Here is an 18691-nt window from a genome sequence, read left to right as displayed (position 1 = left end):
TCTGTACTCAACACAGCAGCTGGAACAACTCTGTTAAAATGCGAGTTAGGCCAGGCCACTCAAAACCATTCAGGAGCTTCCCACCTTATCCAGGGTAGAATCCAAACTTTTAATTGAGAGTTAGAAAGCTCTACTGATTTCCACGTCACTTCACCTAGGTGATTTCTCCACGCCAGGCAGGCTCCCACCTCTGCACCTTTGCACCGAGTGTTCCCTCTGTCTCTTATCCCTCCCAGGTGTCAGCAAGACTGGTTCTCTTATCTCCTTCAGGTCTTTACCAGAAGTCACCTTCTTAGTGAGGCCCTGCTGTATCATTCTATTTAAAATGGCGACTTGCTTTCATCCTAGCACTTCCTGTCCTTCTCTGTTTGTGTCCATTTTCTCCTTAACATTTAGTGCTAACATTCTTACTTATTCCACTGTCTCTCCCATTAGAACATAAGCTGCATGTGGGCAGTTTCAAATGTGCCTAATGCCTGGTACATGCCTGGTTCATACCGCGTGCTCAATAAGTATTTCTTCAATAAATAATAACTTCTGTAATTCCGATAATTTGAGGGGAAGGTAGTCTGAATGAATTAAAAGTCCACATAGCAGTCTATTTTCAAAAAAATACTATCACGCTTTGACAAAATACTTAACAAAACATAGCTTATCAACCTTGGTGGGTTCCACTATGTGAAACACATTAAAGGAGTTTATAAATTACAATGATTTAATTTCAGATTTTTCTTTTCAACTATCAAGAGTCCCCAGGATTTCCTCCCTGGTCTCTTATTTCCTGCAGTCTCTCCTTGTGCAATCTCATCTTCGCCCAAGACTTCCATGATTTTATGCTGATGACTCCCTAATTGATGTCTCCAGGCCTAACTTCTCTCCAAAGCTCTGCAGCCCAAGGCCTCAAGCACAGTCTGTGCCCAATTCATTCTCTCCTTCTCAGACACGTTTCTCTGTTCCCTTCATCAGTGCCCAGCAATGCCCTACCCTCATCCCCACCCGTCAAGTCAGGCTCCTCAGTTGGCTGTTGACCCCTCCCTTTGCTTTTGGTTCCAAGTCCAATCAGTTATCATGTGCCACAGACTAGACTTCAGAATTGGGTCCTACCACATGTAGGTGGCACATTTTCAAAGACTCATGGGTCCTGGGAGCACACCAACCAGAGGGTAACACTAGGTTACAGGAGTAGAAGGGTGTCAATGCTGACAGGAAACTGCCACAGATGAACTGGGAAGCAAGCCTGGAGAACAGAAATCCTGAGAGAAGGTGACGTGACCTCTAGGTCAACACCAGAGCCCTTCAAGAGGTCGGGGCAAGGCGGAGTGGATAGCGTTTAGCCAGAAACAGGAGCACTTGCATGCGATGAGTACTGTCCTTGACCCTGTAAGTTCCTTCAAAGAAATAAGATGCATAAGAGGAAACAGCACCTGAATACCCACAAAAATTTTCTGGAAAAACAAAGACAAAAACAAAAAAATATCATTCATACTTTGAAAAGTATACATATACAAAAAAGTATACTATTTATATTAACAAAACCCAGAATTGATGATTGTGAACTGTTTTGTGTTATATTATTATAATTCATAAGAATCCCTTTTGTGTTTGATTTAAAAAAAAAGGTTTTCAAAACTAGTATCAAACTAGCTATCATTCTGCAACTTGCCTATTTCCTTCAACATTTAGGTTTTTAGGTCTAGCAACATAGGTAGATCTAGTACATTCCATTCGTTGCATGCGGTATTATATTTTACAAATATATCACACATCATATGTTCCTTATCCATTCTCATTTGATGGACAATTTTTCCAATTTTCAGAAATTACACTCTAATGAACATCTTCATATGTCTCTTTGTGCACACCTGTGAGTTTCTGTAGGGTGTATCCCCAGAAATGGAATTGCTGGGATGTAAGGCATGCACATTTTCAGTTTCATTACATTTTGTCAGATTTCTCTTCAAGGTAGTTTCAAACATTCTTTTCCACTACAAATTTTTAGTATACCAGATCCAATTGTAAAGCTGGAGGAGCTAAGCCAGCCTAAAAGAGCTTCTAGAGAAGGTCTAGAACAAAAGAAAGGTCTAGAACAAAAGAAAGTCAAATAACCTACAATTTCTTCTTTCCTCCAAGTCACACTTAAATTTTGAATTTCAGAGCCATCTAGAAAAGACAGGTTAGTGAGAAGAGGACCCAAAAAGCCTGAGCCAGATGCTCTTGCTTCATTCTTAACTAGTGAAGAGCTGTCTAAATATCCATTCCTGAAGGACTCTGAGTCTGAGGCAACCCAGGACCAAACAGAGGCAGATACACCCACTTAGACCCACCGGATATGTAACTGTAAGCCAGAACTATTTTTAGGTGTGGTCATATAATTAATCCTTATAACAGATTCCAGGAGTGAGAACCTTTTTTCTCTTTATTGCTATTGCCTTGAAACTGAAGCCCAAGGAGGGTACATAAGTGGCCAGATAGCTAACAGATGGAGAGGGAGCCTGGCCTACAACTACACTTTTAGGCTTCTCTAGGCTGCTAACAGAAAAGACATTCCCAGAAGCTAGATTCCAAAAGAGCTCCAGTGAGGATTTTTTTTTTTTTGGTAGGGAGATGCTGGGGATTGAATCAGAGGCACTCAACCACTAAGTCACATCCCCAGCCCTTTTTTTGTATTTTATTTAGAGACGGGGTACCACTGAGTTGCTTAGTCCCTCATTGTTTCTGAGGCTGGTTTTGAACTCACAATTCTCCTGCCTCAGCCTCCCAAGCTGCTGAGATTATAGGTGTGTGCCACCATACAAGGCCCAGTGAGGGTTCTTGAATATGGCCATCATGGAAGTGTTCCTCCTGCTTGGGAGCAGACTAGGGGATTGCAGGAAGAGAATCTCTCAATTATTTTCCCTAAAAGTCAACAGAATAGAAAATGACCTTCTGATGTCATCAGAGGAAGATTAAGAAAAGGGACCCACGTGGGGAGAGAGGCTGGGGCTGGGGCTCAATGGTAGAGCATTTGCCTCAGGCATATGAGGCACTGGGTTCAATCCTCAGTACTATGTAAAGAATAAATGAATAAGTAAAGATATTGGGTCCATCTGCAGCTTAAATTTTTTTAAAAAAATTAATAAAGCTATTGAAACAAAGATTAAGAACAATATAAAGACCCATAAATAGGTTCATAGCTAAAATAGTTTCATGCATCTGTACCAAAATACTGTAATATATAAAATCATCTGTGAAAGAATGAGGAAACTATGTATATAGAGTCTATACATATATGTATATATGTATAGACTCTAAGGTATATTATTAAATGAAAAAAAGCCAAGTACAGGATAATGTAAATATACTGCTGCTTTGGTGTGGCCGGGATGGAAAGGTAACAGGGAGCTTATTGTCTTGTCTTTAATATCTGGAAGGATCTACGAGAAAGAGTGGGGGGTAGGGAGTGGGTAGGAGGAAGATTCTTCATTATCTATCCTTTTATGCATTTGGATTTTTGAATCATATGAAAGTTTTCCCTCTGAAAATTAATTACTTAAAATGCGTTTTTTAAAAAGCAAATGATTTTGCAAAAAGCGCGGAGGGGAAAGGAAGTGGGCCTGGGGAGAGGAAAGATGGTGGAATGAGATGGACATTATTACCCTGGGTATGTGTATGACTGCTCATATGGTGAGATGCTACATCGTGTACAACCAGAGAAATGAAAAGTTATGCTGCAATTGTGTACAATGAATCAAATTGCATTCTGTTGTCATATATACCTAATTAAAATTAATTAATTAATTAATTTTTAAGTAAAAAAAAAAAAAAAGCAAGTGAAAACAAATTAGGCCTGAGATACAGTTCAGTTGGTAGAGTGCTTGCCTAGCATGCACAAGCCCTGGGTTTGATCCCCAGTGCCATACACACACAAAAATATCTTATGGATTGTGGCTGTAGCTCAGTGGTAAAGCATTTGCCCCCGCATGTGTGAGGCACTGGGTTCAATCCTCAGCATCACATAAAATAAATAAAGATACTGTGTGTGCATTTACAACTAAAAAATATTAAAAAAAAAAGAAGAAAGCAAATTAAATAAACCTACAAAATTTTAAAGTGAGAGGAAGTGGAGTAGGGGAGTCAAGTGATCTGAGTCTGGGATGTGGAGAGGCCAAGAGGGAGCGGCTCTTGGGCAGCTAGAAAGGAAAGAGGTGCTTGGGGAGGTCATGAATTCCATCCTGCCTAATAGCTCTGTGTTAGATCCTAAAAGAGACTGAAATTGCTTTTTGTCCAAGCAATCCTGATATTAAAAGTTAAAAGTTCCTTGTGTAGTGGCAAGTTTTGTGCCAACAGCAGAGTTCAAGGGGAAGAAGTGAGATAAGACAATCCCAGGGGTGCTGGGAAAGGAAATTCAAGCCTTAGCGATTTAGATGCCAACACTGTGCAAATTTTACAACCTAGAATTTACAGTTTTACTCTTCCATGGCTTGTGTTCGTGCGTTCAGTATCTTGACTCAAAATTATTTCTTTCACCTTGGTTTTCTTTAACCTTAGAAAGTATTTTTTTTCCTTGTCATTGGGAATCAGTTTTAGCTTCTATGCTAACTAACACTGTTGTAATCACAGAAGACATGCTGTTCGCATTTATAATTGACGGAATGTTTTGGAAATCTTTCAAATGTCTTATCACCTTGTAAAATGGTGACTTCCTTTGGAATTGTGTTTTAAATTTTTTACTTTCTTTGGAAGCATAAAATTGTATGGACTAACACACCCTGCAAATTGAAAGCCAAAAGGAATTCAGCATTCTAAATATTTATTTGATTTCTGTCTTAAAGGTTAACAGCTTTTGCTCTAAGAGTACTTGGACAAGTAAATAAATATGTAGAGCAGAACCAAAATTCCATTTGTAATTCTTTACTGTGGCTGGTTGAGAACTGTCAATTGGAAAATGGATCTTTTAAGGAAAATTCTCAGTATCAACCAATAAAATTACAGGTAAGGAAGTCAAATATACAAATTAGCAATAATTTTATTTATGAATTTCATTCTCATTCTACTAAGGGAGGATGAAGAAAATAGGAATAACATATATGTAATCTAGCAGGAAACTCCTCTTGTGAAGAGGCAAAGAATACTAAAGCCTTCCTATACTCTCTGAGATGGAGAGATCCTCAAATAGCTCATTGGAGGTCAGATAAGTGACTGGTAGAACAGGCATTAGTGGTTCACAAGGGTTAACTTCCAGAGACCTCAGAATAAGTAAAATATACTAATTTGTCTACCTCCCTTTGGCGAGGAATCTGTACCTAAAGTTCACAGACTTCTTGCAGATCAAGGTGTTGTCGTGAAAGATGAGACCTTCTTTAGACCCTGTTAAAAAGAGAGATGGGGGTCAATTTATTTTAAAAAGTAAAAGGAAGAGTTTTCTGAGATTAAAATCTACTTACAAACTTGAATTACAAAGAAATTACAATATCGCTCCAAGGTAGCTCAGAAATTCCTTCTATACCTTACATAAGATTCAACAGAATTTTTTATCTGCCTGCTCTTATCCATTCCCTTTCATATCAAGCTCAAGTGACCTCCATGATTGACAGTGGATTTCATAATGGTCCCTTGTTATACCAATAGCAAAATATTGGACTCCCATGAGAAATGGGGGCAACTAACATCATCAAGGTGCTATTTGAACAGTAAAATACTATAACACATTTCTTTTTGAAATACCCACCCATCCTCCCATCCAACCATCCACCCATCTACCCATCCATCCACATTCATTCAACAACCGTCCACAAAGCACCTGATCATGCCAGGGCTTATTTGGGTATGGTAGGACAGAAGAACCGAGAAGAATGGACCCCAGATAGTATCCCTGCCACAAAGAAGCTCATACACTGGTAGAGAAGGGAGGGTACAAATGCTAGCCTAAGCACTAGCGACTCTAATCAAGATATATGTGGGTATGTTCACTAATGTACTTCATATGAGTCAAGAGATATTTATTAAGTACTAGGTGGCAGGGACCCAGCCATGAACACAAGCAAAGTGGCCACTGAAGCCTCAGAGCTCAGGACCCAGCAGAGAAGTCAGACATCAGGTAACTTCAAGTCGTGGCACATACTAAGAAAAGGAAAAAATACTCAGGCGTGGTGGCACACACCTGTAGTCCCTGTGACTCAAGAGGCCGAGATAGGAGGATCCCAAGTTCAAGGCCAGCCTGGGCGACCTGGCGAGAGCCTGTCTCAAAATAGACAACAAAAAGGGCTGGAAGTGTAGCTCAGTGGTACAGCACCCCTGGGTTCAATCCCCAAGACCGAAAAAAAAAAAAAAGAAAAGAATTCAGGGAATCTAACCTAGATGGGAGGAATTGGAAAACAACGAGTTGACCAGGCTCCTGGGAGAAATAGGAGGGACACAGAAGGAACATTCCAAGTAGAGCCACAGCATGCCTAATGTTTTTCATCAGTATTAATAAATTTCTTTTTTTAACTAAAATTAAAATTGTATGTATTTATGGCATAAGGCCTGATGTTTTGGTGTATGTATACATTATAGAATGATTCAGTCAAGCTAATTAACATATATATTATCTCACATGTATTCTTTTTGATTGTTTGTTTTGGGCTTTTTTATTGATATAGCTCAGCAGATCATACATGTACTCTTTTGTGGTGAAACATTTAAAATCTAGTCTCTTAGCAATTTTCAAATGACATACTACATTGTTATTAACTATAGTCTCTGTTGTACAGTCTTCTATGTCTTTATTCTTCTTAGTGAAATTTTGCCAATCTCTCCCTAATCCAGCCCTAGTCCTAGCCTTGATTACTGCTTCTATGAGTTCAACTTTATTAGATTCCAAATATAAGCAGTATTTGTCTTTCAATGACTGGCTGATTTCACCTAGCATAATGTCCTCCAAATTCATCCATGTTGTCACAAATGACAGGATCTCCTTCTTTTTAAAGGCTGAATAATATTCCACTGTGTGTATATATACACTATATTTTATGTATCCATGGATGGACACTGAGATTGATTCCATATCTTGGCTTTTGTAAATAATGCTGCAGTGAATGTGGGAGGGAAAATATATCTTAGAGATCTTGATTTCCTCTCTTTTGGACATATACCCAGTGGTGGTACTGGTAGATACTAATTCTGTATTAATTTTCTGAGGAACCTCCATACTGTTTTCCGTAGTAGCTGTCCTACGTTACATTCCCACCAACAGTGTTCAGAGGTCCCTTTTCTCCATGTCCTCTCCAACACTTTTTGCTCGTTGTCTTGCTCATAGCATCCTAGCAGGTGTCAGGTAATATCACACTGTGGTGTCAGTTTGCAATTCCCCGATGCTTAGTGACATTGAGGATTTTTTTGTATACCTGTTATGCCTGGCATTTTGAATTGCAGAAAGAGAGAATGGGGAGGTGGTTCATTTAAAGAACCAGGACCTTGAGAACTAGATGGTGAGTGGCAGGAAATAAAATTATGGGGTTGAATCTATTTCACTGAAGGTCTTATCAGCATTGCATTGGATTTTCACTACCCTTGGAGGAACATACGGGTGAACGGAGACCAGGGCTTTGTAGAAGAGCTGGATTTTCACGGGATCTTGAAGGAGGGGGAGAATTTGAGGGTGGGAGGTGAAGAAGTATCAGATGGGACTAGGAGGTGAGGCAGGGGAGACCGGCAACAGAAGGCACTGGAGTAGGACGACCTGAGCTCATGGAGAAACGTGGAGTGCGTGAAGGGAGGGCAGGACGTGGGCCTCAAAGAAGAAATTAGAACCAGATCATTTTACTTTTTTAAAACATTGTTTATTTTTAGGGTACCTTGCCTGTGGAGGCTGGACAGAACACCTTGTATCTTACAGCCTTTGTTGTCATTGGGATTAGAAAGGCTTTTGACATATGCTCCCTGCTGGTAAGTAAGAGTCTGCTTTCCTTCCATTTACTGCAGTGTGGGGAAGCCATCAATCAGAGGATACTTAGAAAAAAGTTTCTTTTCCTCCTTTTTCACATTACTTGAAAATAACTTGAACTCTAGAATCAAAGGCTTTCAAAACTATAATAGCTATTAGAGACCACATCCTCTCAACTACTTGAGACTTCAGAAAATGAATGCCTGTAAATAAGGTGAATGTAATCATCCAGTGGCACACAGTACAAAATTGTAGAATTGGGACAATAACGGGGACTGTGAAGGACTGACCCAGTGTCTCCAGCTCCCCTCTCTTACTGTAAATATTGCTGTATGCTTGTTGCCATTAAATTCAGTAATTGAAGCTCTTTGTAGCATGGAAGTACTTGGGGCCACACAAGCACAGGTCTGTTCCTTTGGACTGTACTGTTGCTGAGGGGAATAAAGAGGATCCTTCTACGTGAACCAACATAGAAACTTCCAGAGGCTAATGGCGATGCTCTCTTGGTTTGGGAAGAGCTAGATCCCAGAGCTAAGGTTAAATACTCCTATCTGCACAGCAGGATTCAATGAGACATGTCCTTCAAACTAGGATACGGAACTGAGATGGAAAAAAACAAGGGTATTTGCAGAACCTGAACCTGAACAAAAACAGTTTTAGTTTGTTTAATAAGTATTTGCATTTACACTTACACCAGATAACCAGGTGCCTAGAGGACCAGGTGGCACCCGCAGCCATGAGTGGGAGAAGCATGCGTGGAGGGGGGAGGATGAGCCACAGGGGATGCCAGCCACATACTCCAGGCTGTCGTTCATAGTAACTCTTCTAGTGGTGTCGGCCCAAAGTGATAGAAGTCTTTTCCCAGGAATTCATAGGACCAGAAAGTACTTTGGCAACTGGGCCCTCTTTTCTGCCGTTTATAGTTTTACTTATTTTTAGCATAATTTCTTTTGAACACATGCACCTGTCTCCACTATGCTGAAAGGGAAGGGGAAAGTTGTGTCTGTGCTTGGTGCTTCTTTCCAGAGGTCAGGCCTGACACTGAAGTCAGAAACTTAAGGGACAAAACCTCTAAAAGGAAAGTGGGAATTCAGAGGTGAAAAGCCTGATCTGATTTGGACAACCACGTTTCTTCCAAGTTCCGCTCTTCCCCTTCTCTCAGAAGGGCTTGCTTTTCTGAGACACTGTCCATTTCCACTCAGTGGTGTCCTCCCACCCCTCGTCTCCCCTGCCCCGGATGGTGCTCCCCGAGAGCTGTGCTCATCAGTTGACAGGCTGGTGCTTGACCAAGCAAACTTGAGTTTCTTCTGCTCTTGTTTCCAGAAAATCAACACAGCCCTAGAAAAAGCAGACTCCTTCCTGCTTGAAAATGCCCTCCCGCCACGGAACACCTTTACCCTGGCCATTGTGGCCTATGCTCTTTCCCTGGGAGATAAAACACACCCAAGTTTTCGTTTAATTACTTCAGCCTTAAAGAAAGAAGCTGTGGTTAAAGGTGAGACTAATCCTGCACAGTTATTCAGCAAATGTTTACTAAGCACATAGAGTCTGCTAACTTGGGGAAGTGGGTGGCTACAAGATTGAGCAAGACACAGTCCCTGCTCTCAAGGAACAGTCGGCACGCTGCAATGCACCAAGTGTTGATATTCATTTATTTATTCATTTACTCAGTAAGTATTCTTTCATTCAAATAATGTGTGTTGAGGTTGTGGCTCAGTGGTAGAACGCTTGCCTAGTATGTGTGAGGTACTGGGTTCGATTTAAATAAATAAACATTTAAATAAATAAAGCAAAGGTCCATTGACAACTAAAAAACATTTTTTTAAATGTGTGTTGAGTGTCCCAGGGGCACTTTTTATGTGCCAGGCATTGTCCTAGGCTCTAGAAATAAAGAAAACAGACCCCAAAGAAAAAAATCTAGCCCTTATGAAATGCACATTCCACTTGGGGAGAGACAAACATGATACAAAAATAAAACTGTGAACAGGTTGGTAATAACTGATATGAAGAAAAATAAAGCAGGAAAAGAAGTTATAACAAGGGTAAAGGTTGGGATTTAAGGTAAGATGCTTCAGCTTAATCCTCACAGAGAAGATGGTGCAGCTGTGTGTCACTTAACAGTGGGGTGCGTATTAGTTTCACCATTGTGTGAACAATAGAGTATATTTACAGGATCATAGATGGCATAGCCTGGTACACACTCAGGTCATATGGTACATACTGTTGTATAAGCAGCCCATGATTAACTGAAACATATCATACAGCTCGTGACCGTATGTGAGTAAAGACCTGAAAGGACGTCAGGAAGCAAGCCCTGTGGCTGCTAGAAGGATGTTTCTGGTGAACAGAAAGCAAGCACAAATGCCCCAAGGCATGAGCCTGCCTGGTGCCCCAAGAGTAACAGGAGGCCAGTGTGACCATGGGAAAGTTGAGATGATGAGCAGGAAGTGAGGTCAGGGAAGGAAAGGAGGAGGGAGTGAGAGAAGGTTGTGTAACACATTGGAGGCCATTACAGGGACTTTTCAGGATTCTGTGTACAATGATTAGGACACTTGCCTTAGTCCAGTTTCTGTTGTTAGAATGCGAGAGACCAGTTAATTTATAGAGGAGAAAAGTTTATTTGGGCTTACAGTTCTGAAGTCCAAGAGCATGGTGCCAGCACTTGCTCAGCTTCTGATGAAGCCCTCTGGTGGAAAGCAGATGGGCAAGTGGGCACATGGTGGAAAGAGAAAAAGAGACTGAACTCCTGGGATAGCTCATCCATTCCCATGAGAAAAAACATTGACCCATCCATGAAGACTCCACCCCCATGACCCAAACACTCCCCATTAGGCTCCACCTCCCATCCCTGCTGCATAGGGGACCAAGCCCCATCATGAGCTTTGGGGATAACAAGCCAGATTAAACTGTACAGCACCCAAGCAGGCTGGTGAATTGAAGGTGAAATCCAGCCTGTGCTCTGCTCCTCAAGGTATGCACCCTGGTTTTGACAGCAACCTCCATCCACAGCAAGGGGTGTCTGTGTCTCATTCATGTCAAAGTGCTATAGGGTCAGAGGGCACCCCAGAACTTTAACTTCCACTTAGAGTAAGAAGGGAAGCCACTGGAGGATTTTGAGCAAAGGAGTGGTTGATCTGCTTATATTCTACCAGGTAGCAAAAGTCATCAGCTTGGTTAGACACTTTTTTAAAAAGTATTTTTATTAGTTGTTGATGAACTTTTTTATTTTATTTACTTGTTTGTATGTGGTGCTGAGAATCAAACCCGCTGCCTCACACATGCTAGGCAAGCACTCTATCACTGAGCCACAATCCCAGCCCTTTGGTTGGACACTTTTGAGCCCTCTCCTGGATGGAGTTTTATAAAAATTTTATTTTTAAATGAGGTTATGGCCTTCTACAAAGCTTCACTCTGTCATCACTGAAAAATGACTATATTTTATCACATACCTCCAAACCTCTTGTAAACTACTTCAAAAATCACACAAAAGAAACATCTTCCATATTATGACATGGATCAGAAAATCATAGAATTTAAGAGCTAGAAAATAACTTTATAATTAAAATAATGTTCAAGCTGGAAGTTTCTTTCAGAACCTAAACTAAATCTTTCATTTCAAATGTAGCAAATGTGAGTCTCTGAAAGGGATAGTAAAGTATCTTGTTCAAGGTCATGAAAATAATGTAATTAATGAGTTGTAAACAGACACATGAAACTTTTTACTAACTGTCAAAAATGATTTCAAGGTTTTTAAAAAGTGTAATAATAATTTGTTCCAAAAAGGATTCAAGGTGACTGGTTTACTTGACTAAAGCAATTATATATATATATATATCGTATTATATAGTACATTTCTATATTATATAATATATTTTATATACTATTTATACACACATATATATGTATACATATTATATATAATATGGATGTATAGTATATATAATTTAGAATCTATGTTATGAAAAGTGCTGCATATATGAAATTCCCTTTGGTACTTTAAATTGGAAGAAGATAATTAAAGATCTAATAAGGATGTGGGTAGAATCTAATAATTCCCAATATGTGGATTTTTTTCCTTCAGGGAGAAAGGTTCTCCAATTTACTTTGTAGTGTCAATAATAGTAGTGATCTTTTCTATGTGCATGGTGCTTTCTGGTTTACAGATATTTTTCGCATTTAGAATCTCATTTAAGTTTCACTGCATGAAAGAAAGTATTATCTACATGAAGTACTAGGAGATTGACCAAGGGAACTTGCCCAGGTTGACAGAGGTGTTAGTCCTAGAGGAGAGACTGGCACCTGGGTCTGTTAATCTCCAGCTTATTGCACTTTCCACTCCACTGAACCACCTCGCCCTGGTCCATGTGGCCTTTCACATTGACCTTTACAAATAAAGACAAGTAACGCTTGTCATAAGTGATCTCATTTTGTATCGGACCCTTGAGGAATTTCTTCGTGTAAACAAAATCAGAGGGTCTGGGATTGTGGCTCAGCGGTAGAGTGCTCACCTAGCATGGGCGGGACCCGGGTTTGATCCTCAGTACCACATAAAAATAAAGGCATTGTGTTGTGTCCATCTACACCTAAAAGATAAATATTAAAAAAAGAAAGAAAGAAAATCAGAAACTTCTAGGAATGAGAAGGCGATAATATACTCACTACTAAAGTGGTGTCATATTCACATTTTTAATCCTGTGTGATGTGTTGATATCAGGTAATCCACCCATTTACCGCTTTTGGAAAGATAATCTCCAGCGTAGAGACAGCTCCACACCTAACACGGGCACCGCAGGTATGGTGGAAACCACCGCCTACGCCTTGCTCACCAGCCTCAGCCTGAAAGACATGAATTATGTCAAACCCATCATCAAATGGCTAGCGGAGGAGCAGAGGTATGGAGGCGGCTTCTACTCCACCCAGGTAGTACTTTTGTGGCTTCTTTTATCCTCCTGTAGACATTTTTATTGTTGCTCACACCACACATTCCACACTTATTCTGGCCTCCATGCTTTGCCCACCAAATGAGCACGCTATAGATTAAAGTAAATGTTTAGAAGTGAAGGCCCCCTTACTATGTGGATATCTGCATTGATATCCTTACTATGTGGAGAGGGAAGTGAGCCCAGGGAGTTTCCTCAGGGCATTAGTGGCAGACCCTAACTCAGGACTTCCATCTCCCAACTAAGCCCAGGGATTCCTTCCTAATTCTTAGAGACCATGAAAGCCTTGTAAGTTCTTTTAAAAAAATAATAATTTGTTCCAAAAGGATTCAAGGTGACTGGTTTACTTGACTAAAGCAATAATGTGTATATATACATATATATACTATATATGTATATATACATATTATATATATACATGTATACACAATTATATCACATCCTATGTAACATAGTCTTTACCATGTAGTCAAAGGTACCCTTACCCTTCCCTGCAGAAAACAACTAAAAAGTAAGAGAAACACTGATTGTTATATTTACCTACCTATCAATTATTTGAGTATGTATATTTTATATTCTATTATGTCGTTGTATAAAATACAGTCATGTGCCACATAATATCATTTCAGTCAATGAGAGACCACATATACAACAGTGGTTCCAGGGAGCCCTGAAAAATTCTTGTTCCCTAGTGATGATGTGCTTATCATAATGTCATAGTGTAACATGTTACTCACATGCCTGTGGTAACGCAGGTAAAAACAAACCTATTGCACTACCGCTCATATAAAAGCATAGCACATACAATTATGCACTTAATACTTGATAATAAATGAGTATGTTACTGGTTTTGTCTATTTATATACTATATTTTTATTTTGGGTGCTGGGATTATTAAATCTTGCACCTTGAGCTTGCTAAGCACAAACTGTACACTGACCTACACCCCCACCCCTATAGTACACTTCTTATTACTTTAAAGCATACTCACTCTACTTACAAAAACCTCACACATCTTGTGTTTACCGCATCTCTTCATTGTATAAAGAGGCCACGTTGAGTGATTGTCCTATACCTAGGTTTGTGTGAGTATACTCTGTGATGTTTGTACAATGATGGAATTGCCTATATTCTATATTCAAAATTAAGCTGAAATATTAACATCTTTTCTGCCCCCTGAATGTTTAGATAATGATGACATGTGTATATCTACATATATTTATAGATATATGTAAATATACAGTTCAGGGATCCTGAAGGATTAATCTAGTAATCATCTAATGGATTTGTCTTGAGGACAACTGTAGGCTTAGGAGAGGGAAAAAAATGCCCTACTGATTAGCACTGGCTTCCATAGGCATGCACAAAGAGAATAGCTGTGTATGTAACATCTCTGATCTAGCCACATTTCTTCATTTTATAGGTAAGGAAGATGAAACCCAAAATGATAAATTTCTCATTTATTCTTCAACAAATATTTCTTGAGTATCTATCATATGTACCTACTAAATGCAATAGATATTGTATCCATCAGTTTTTTTGCTGCTAGTGCCAAATACCACAGAGTAAGTGGTTTATACTGAACAGAAATGGATTAGCTCATGGTTTGGGAGGCTGGGAAGTAGAAGATTAAAGTGCCATCATCTGGCAACTGGCAAGGGCCTTCCTGCAGCATCATCCCTTGAAGGAAGGCAAAGAGGTCAAGAGAAGAAAAGAAAGAGAACAATCACACACAAAAGAGGGTCAAACTCATACTTATAAGGACAAAAATGGCATTAATCCATTAGTGAGGGTGGTTCTCCCATGACCTAGATATTTCTCATTAGAATCCGTCTCCAACATTGCCACACTGGGGATTAGGTTTCCAATCTGAACCTGGGGACACAATCAAACCATCGAAGATACCAAGATACAGTACTCACTCACACCATGACTCATATGACAGAGAGGGAGGTCACTAACTATAAAGAAAAGTATTTTAACCAACTACAAATAAAAATATAACAAATGGAGATGGGTGCTAAAAACGGAAGAAAGGAAACACTAAAACAGGGAATACTGGGAAGGGAAAATAGAGTCGGGGGCATTCAGCAGAGTGACTTGCCCGAGGTTACCTGAACAGAATATGTAGAGAACCCAGGTCTGAGACCACACTTACTTCCTGTTCCTACAAACAGCAGCATCCTTGTTGAGAGAAAAGGAGACACCCTTCCACCTCCACAATGGTTGCCCTTGGGCACTGGAGTTTTGCCTCCAACAATGATGATGCACACATTCATAAGGAAGGGCATTTGTCAAATGGGGGGATATAAATAAGCTCAATGTGATTCATGCCTTGCTGGTTGTTGATAGGATACAATCAATGCCATCGAGGGCCTGACAGAATATTCACTCCTGGTTAAACAACTCCAATTGAATATGGACATCAATGTCTCCTACAAGCACAAAGGGGACTTCCACCATTACAAGGTGACCGAAAAGAATTTCCTTGGGAGGCCAGTAGAGGTAAATAAAGAATTTTTTCATAATATTTCACCTTTGGGTAAGACCACCAATCATCTGTCCTGCCCTTACTGTACAAACAGATTTATGCACCATTTAAATATATTGCTGAGTGCCTGGGGTGCCCTAAGGGGGAGTGCCTGCTATATCGTGAGTGCTGGGGACTCCAAAGTAAAACCCAAAGAACCTGTGTACAGGGGAGAGACAGTCATTTAAGCAGACAGAGAAAATGAAGAGCCTCAATAAGTCTGTGCAAGTTCCAAGAGGGGCCTCCTGATCCAGGCTGAAAGATGGGGACATTGTCTTAACATGCCCAAATATGTGGGTCAGATCTGGAACAATTGGAGTGAGGTAGCCAGGCAAAGAGAAGGGAAGAACATTCCAGATATAGGTATGTCATACACAAAGGTTCAGCTGCAGAGTGGGAGAGCAGACATGGAAGACTCCTGGTGGTTCTTTTGGCCTCAGTCCTATATGCAGACTGTAACCAAGTAGGAATTGGCCTTTAGGTCCCCAAACTCCTTGCTTCATGTCCTTTGCTACTGATGGATTTTTAAAAGTGAAAACTCTAATGACATGAAAATTTCCCAAAGACAAAGACACACTGGGGAAAAGTATGTTCTATATTACTATTAGCAGTTAGTATGAAGCTGCTAATATTTATTTTTCTAATTATTATGTTTGTATTATTAAGCATATTTAAAGATACAGATAATTGGGATAGTCCTCACTGTCTACATCCTCCACAATTCTATGCTTGTGAAAAATATTAAATAGGCATGAAAAATAAAAATAAAAATAATGCAAAAGTTGCAAACCAGTGGCCCATAATTTTAAAAAGATATAGACCTGAATACAGGTCTGTGCCAACATTTAAAGATCCAGAGATTTTAAATACAAATATGATTATCAGCTTCCCTTAAAAAAATCAAAAGATCAGGGTTGGGGTTGTGGCTCAGTGGTAGAGCGGAGCCCTCACACATGCGAGACCCTGGGTTTGATCCTCAGCACCACATAAAAATAGATAAGTGAAATAAAAGTATTTTAAAAAAGAAAATCAAAAGATCGGTGATAGGGCTCTAGGCATTGATTGGCATGTCATTTTTAATTTGCTATAATTTTCACTAGTCACATGAAATATGCATTTATGTCCTCACTAGCTTCACTCAGCCTCTGTAGGCATTTGCTCTTATGGTCCTTGGTTTATGAATGTGTCTCCTGTCCCTGAGAGCATTTAGTTATTGTTTTTTGTTTGTTGTTTTGTTTCTGTGGTGCTGGGTCCTCACTCTTACCAGACAAGCATTCTACCACTGAGCCATCCCCATCCCACCCCTGAGCATTAAAAACTCACCAGATTCACATTCTGAGTCCAAGTTCTAATGAGGAGCTATTGGCCTAAGGATCCTAGTGGGCTTGTTTGACGTAGCTAAAAGTACTTTTCTCCATAGGGGTAATTTTGTAAGAGTCTCTTGTCATCTTAAAATACCTTGAACCTCAGCCCAGAATGCTGCTTCCATGTGAAACCTGGGCTGTTATTATCTAGTTTGGAATTCTGTACACACGCTCTTCTTTAAACATGTTACATGAAATTAAAGAATGTTAGGTCATTGAATAAGTGCGGAAACTTTTGTTTAAATTAAGTGAAACGAGGGCTGGGGCTGGGGCTCAGAGGGAGAATGCTCGCCTGGGATGTGTGAGGCACTGGGTTTGATCCTCAGCACCACATAAAGTAAAATAAAGACATTGTGTCCACCTATAACTAAAAAATAAATATTTTTTAAAAATTTAAAAATAAAATAAGTGAAATGAGTTCTTTAGTATAAGATTCTCCTATTCTTTAATGTGACTCAGGAGCCAGGTGGGCCCATTGCATAGCATTTCCCAAACGTATTTGTCCATAGAAACCTTTTTTTCTAGCTTTCCAGTTAATGTGGCAAGATTCTGTCAGGTAGAATAGGATAGTTGGCCAATTTTCTGAAGTCTCCTAACATTTGAGAGAAGGATGACAAACCTGAATGCACCCTGGATCCTTTTTGCACTAGTGTGCTAAGCATGGGTCGGGGGGGGCTACAGACGGACACTTCGGCCCTTGCTCAGCATGACCTCTCCCAGGCTTTCCATGAATTGGGAATTTGAAGGATAAAAATTCTCTCGAGAGGAGAATTACTTAACTGAGTTCTTGTCTTCATTTCCTCCTAGTGGGTTGGAAAGAAAAGCAACAGCAGCGATGGGTTTAGAAGGCTTGAGTGGGGTGCCAGGAGTTTGGACAAACAAGGCCAGAGACAAGTAGGAAGAAATAAGCCATCAAGCTAGAAACTTAGTTGACTGGCAAAAGGAAATGAAGACCCAGGTTTACTATGATCATCTATAACAATAATGCAACCAAAAAGGACCTCTGACATGAGTGAGCTGTCCTTCAAGAGAGCTCAGGCATCTTGCTCACATATGGAAGGCAAGGGTGAGCTCCAGCAGCTTTTAGTGCCAACTATGGGCATGTGTCTTATCCATTGACTCTCACCAGGGCTCTGAGAGGAGACTGGCAGGTGTCAGTCAACTCTTTTCTTTGCTCCATCCTCTCTCCCTATTGAATAATAAAAAAGCCTGATTTCTTTCCAGGTGCCTCTCAATGATGACCTTGTCATCAGTACAGGATTTAGCAATGGCCTGGCTACAATTCATGTAAGTATTTAACTGGAAGTCAGTAGGGAGCTGTGTCTCTATTTGTACTAGGTAATGTAAAAGTTAAGGACTTTGCCACAAAGTCACAGTAATCTGAACTTGGATAACCATGACTAAAATAGGATTCAGAGAATTTTCTAATTCTTTCGAGCTATCTTGACAGCTCCTCACACAATTTATTTTTGATAATGACTTGTTAATCCTTATATGCATACCTTCTGTATATTTGTAGAAATTATATATACCTAATTATACAGTCATGTACCACATAATGACATTGCTGTCAATGCTGGGACCACATAGACAATGGTCTTATAAGATTATATCACCTAGTGATGTCATAGCTGCCTAGCTTTTGTAAGTAATCCCTATGATAGTCACCCAACATCAAAACGGCCTAATGACTTCATTCTGAGAACACATCCCCAGGGTTATGTGGTACATGACTATGTTTGGACCTATAATTTTTTTTATATGAGTGCCTCATACATTGTGCATGTATGTGTGTTTTCTTTGGTTAATAACATGTCACATCTTGTTTATCCAATGTGTTTGAGGATTGAGGTATTATAATCAAGGTTGAAGTTTCTTCTATTTTAGCCATTTTTGTGGTTACAAGTTTTCTAATTTCTTTACATATATCCTTGCAGTCTTAAGCTGTGTGTTC

The 18691-nt window shown here is 39.9% G+C and overlaps 1 protein-coding gene across 1 annotated transcript in view; it reads left to right on the top strand.

The window, feature by feature from the left end:
* Positions 1 to 18691, top strand: part of C5 (complement C5) — an 84988-nt gene that overhangs the window by 48178 nt on the left and 18119 nt on the right. Inside the window, exons 26-31 of the mRNA XM_046451772.2 lie at positions 4812 to 4971; positions 7810 to 7905; positions 9227 to 9398; positions 12618 to 12823; positions 15196 to 15348; positions 17962 to 18024. Of these exons, the coding sequence (XP_046307728.1) occupies positions 4812 to 4971; positions 7810 to 7905; positions 9227 to 9398; positions 12618 to 12823; positions 15196 to 15348; positions 17962 to 18024 (850 nt within the window). The remainder of the gene's footprint in view (positions 1 to 4811; positions 4972 to 7809; positions 7906 to 9226; positions 9399 to 12617; positions 12824 to 15195; positions 15349 to 17961; positions 18025 to 18691) is intronic.

Source organism: Marmota monax, unplaced genomic scaffold (assembly GCF_021218885.2).
Source record: "Marmota monax isolate L192 unplaced genomic scaffold, Marmota_monax_Labrador192_F-V1.1 WCK01_AAM20220418_F8-fsc00020, whole genome shotgun sequence".
Classification (NCBI taxonomy): Eukaryota; Metazoa; Chordata; class Mammalia; order Rodentia; family Sciuridae; genus Marmota; species Marmota monax.
The sequence above is the reverse complement of the archived record's forward strand: the minus strand, read 5'-3'. Positions and strand labels throughout refer to the sequence as shown.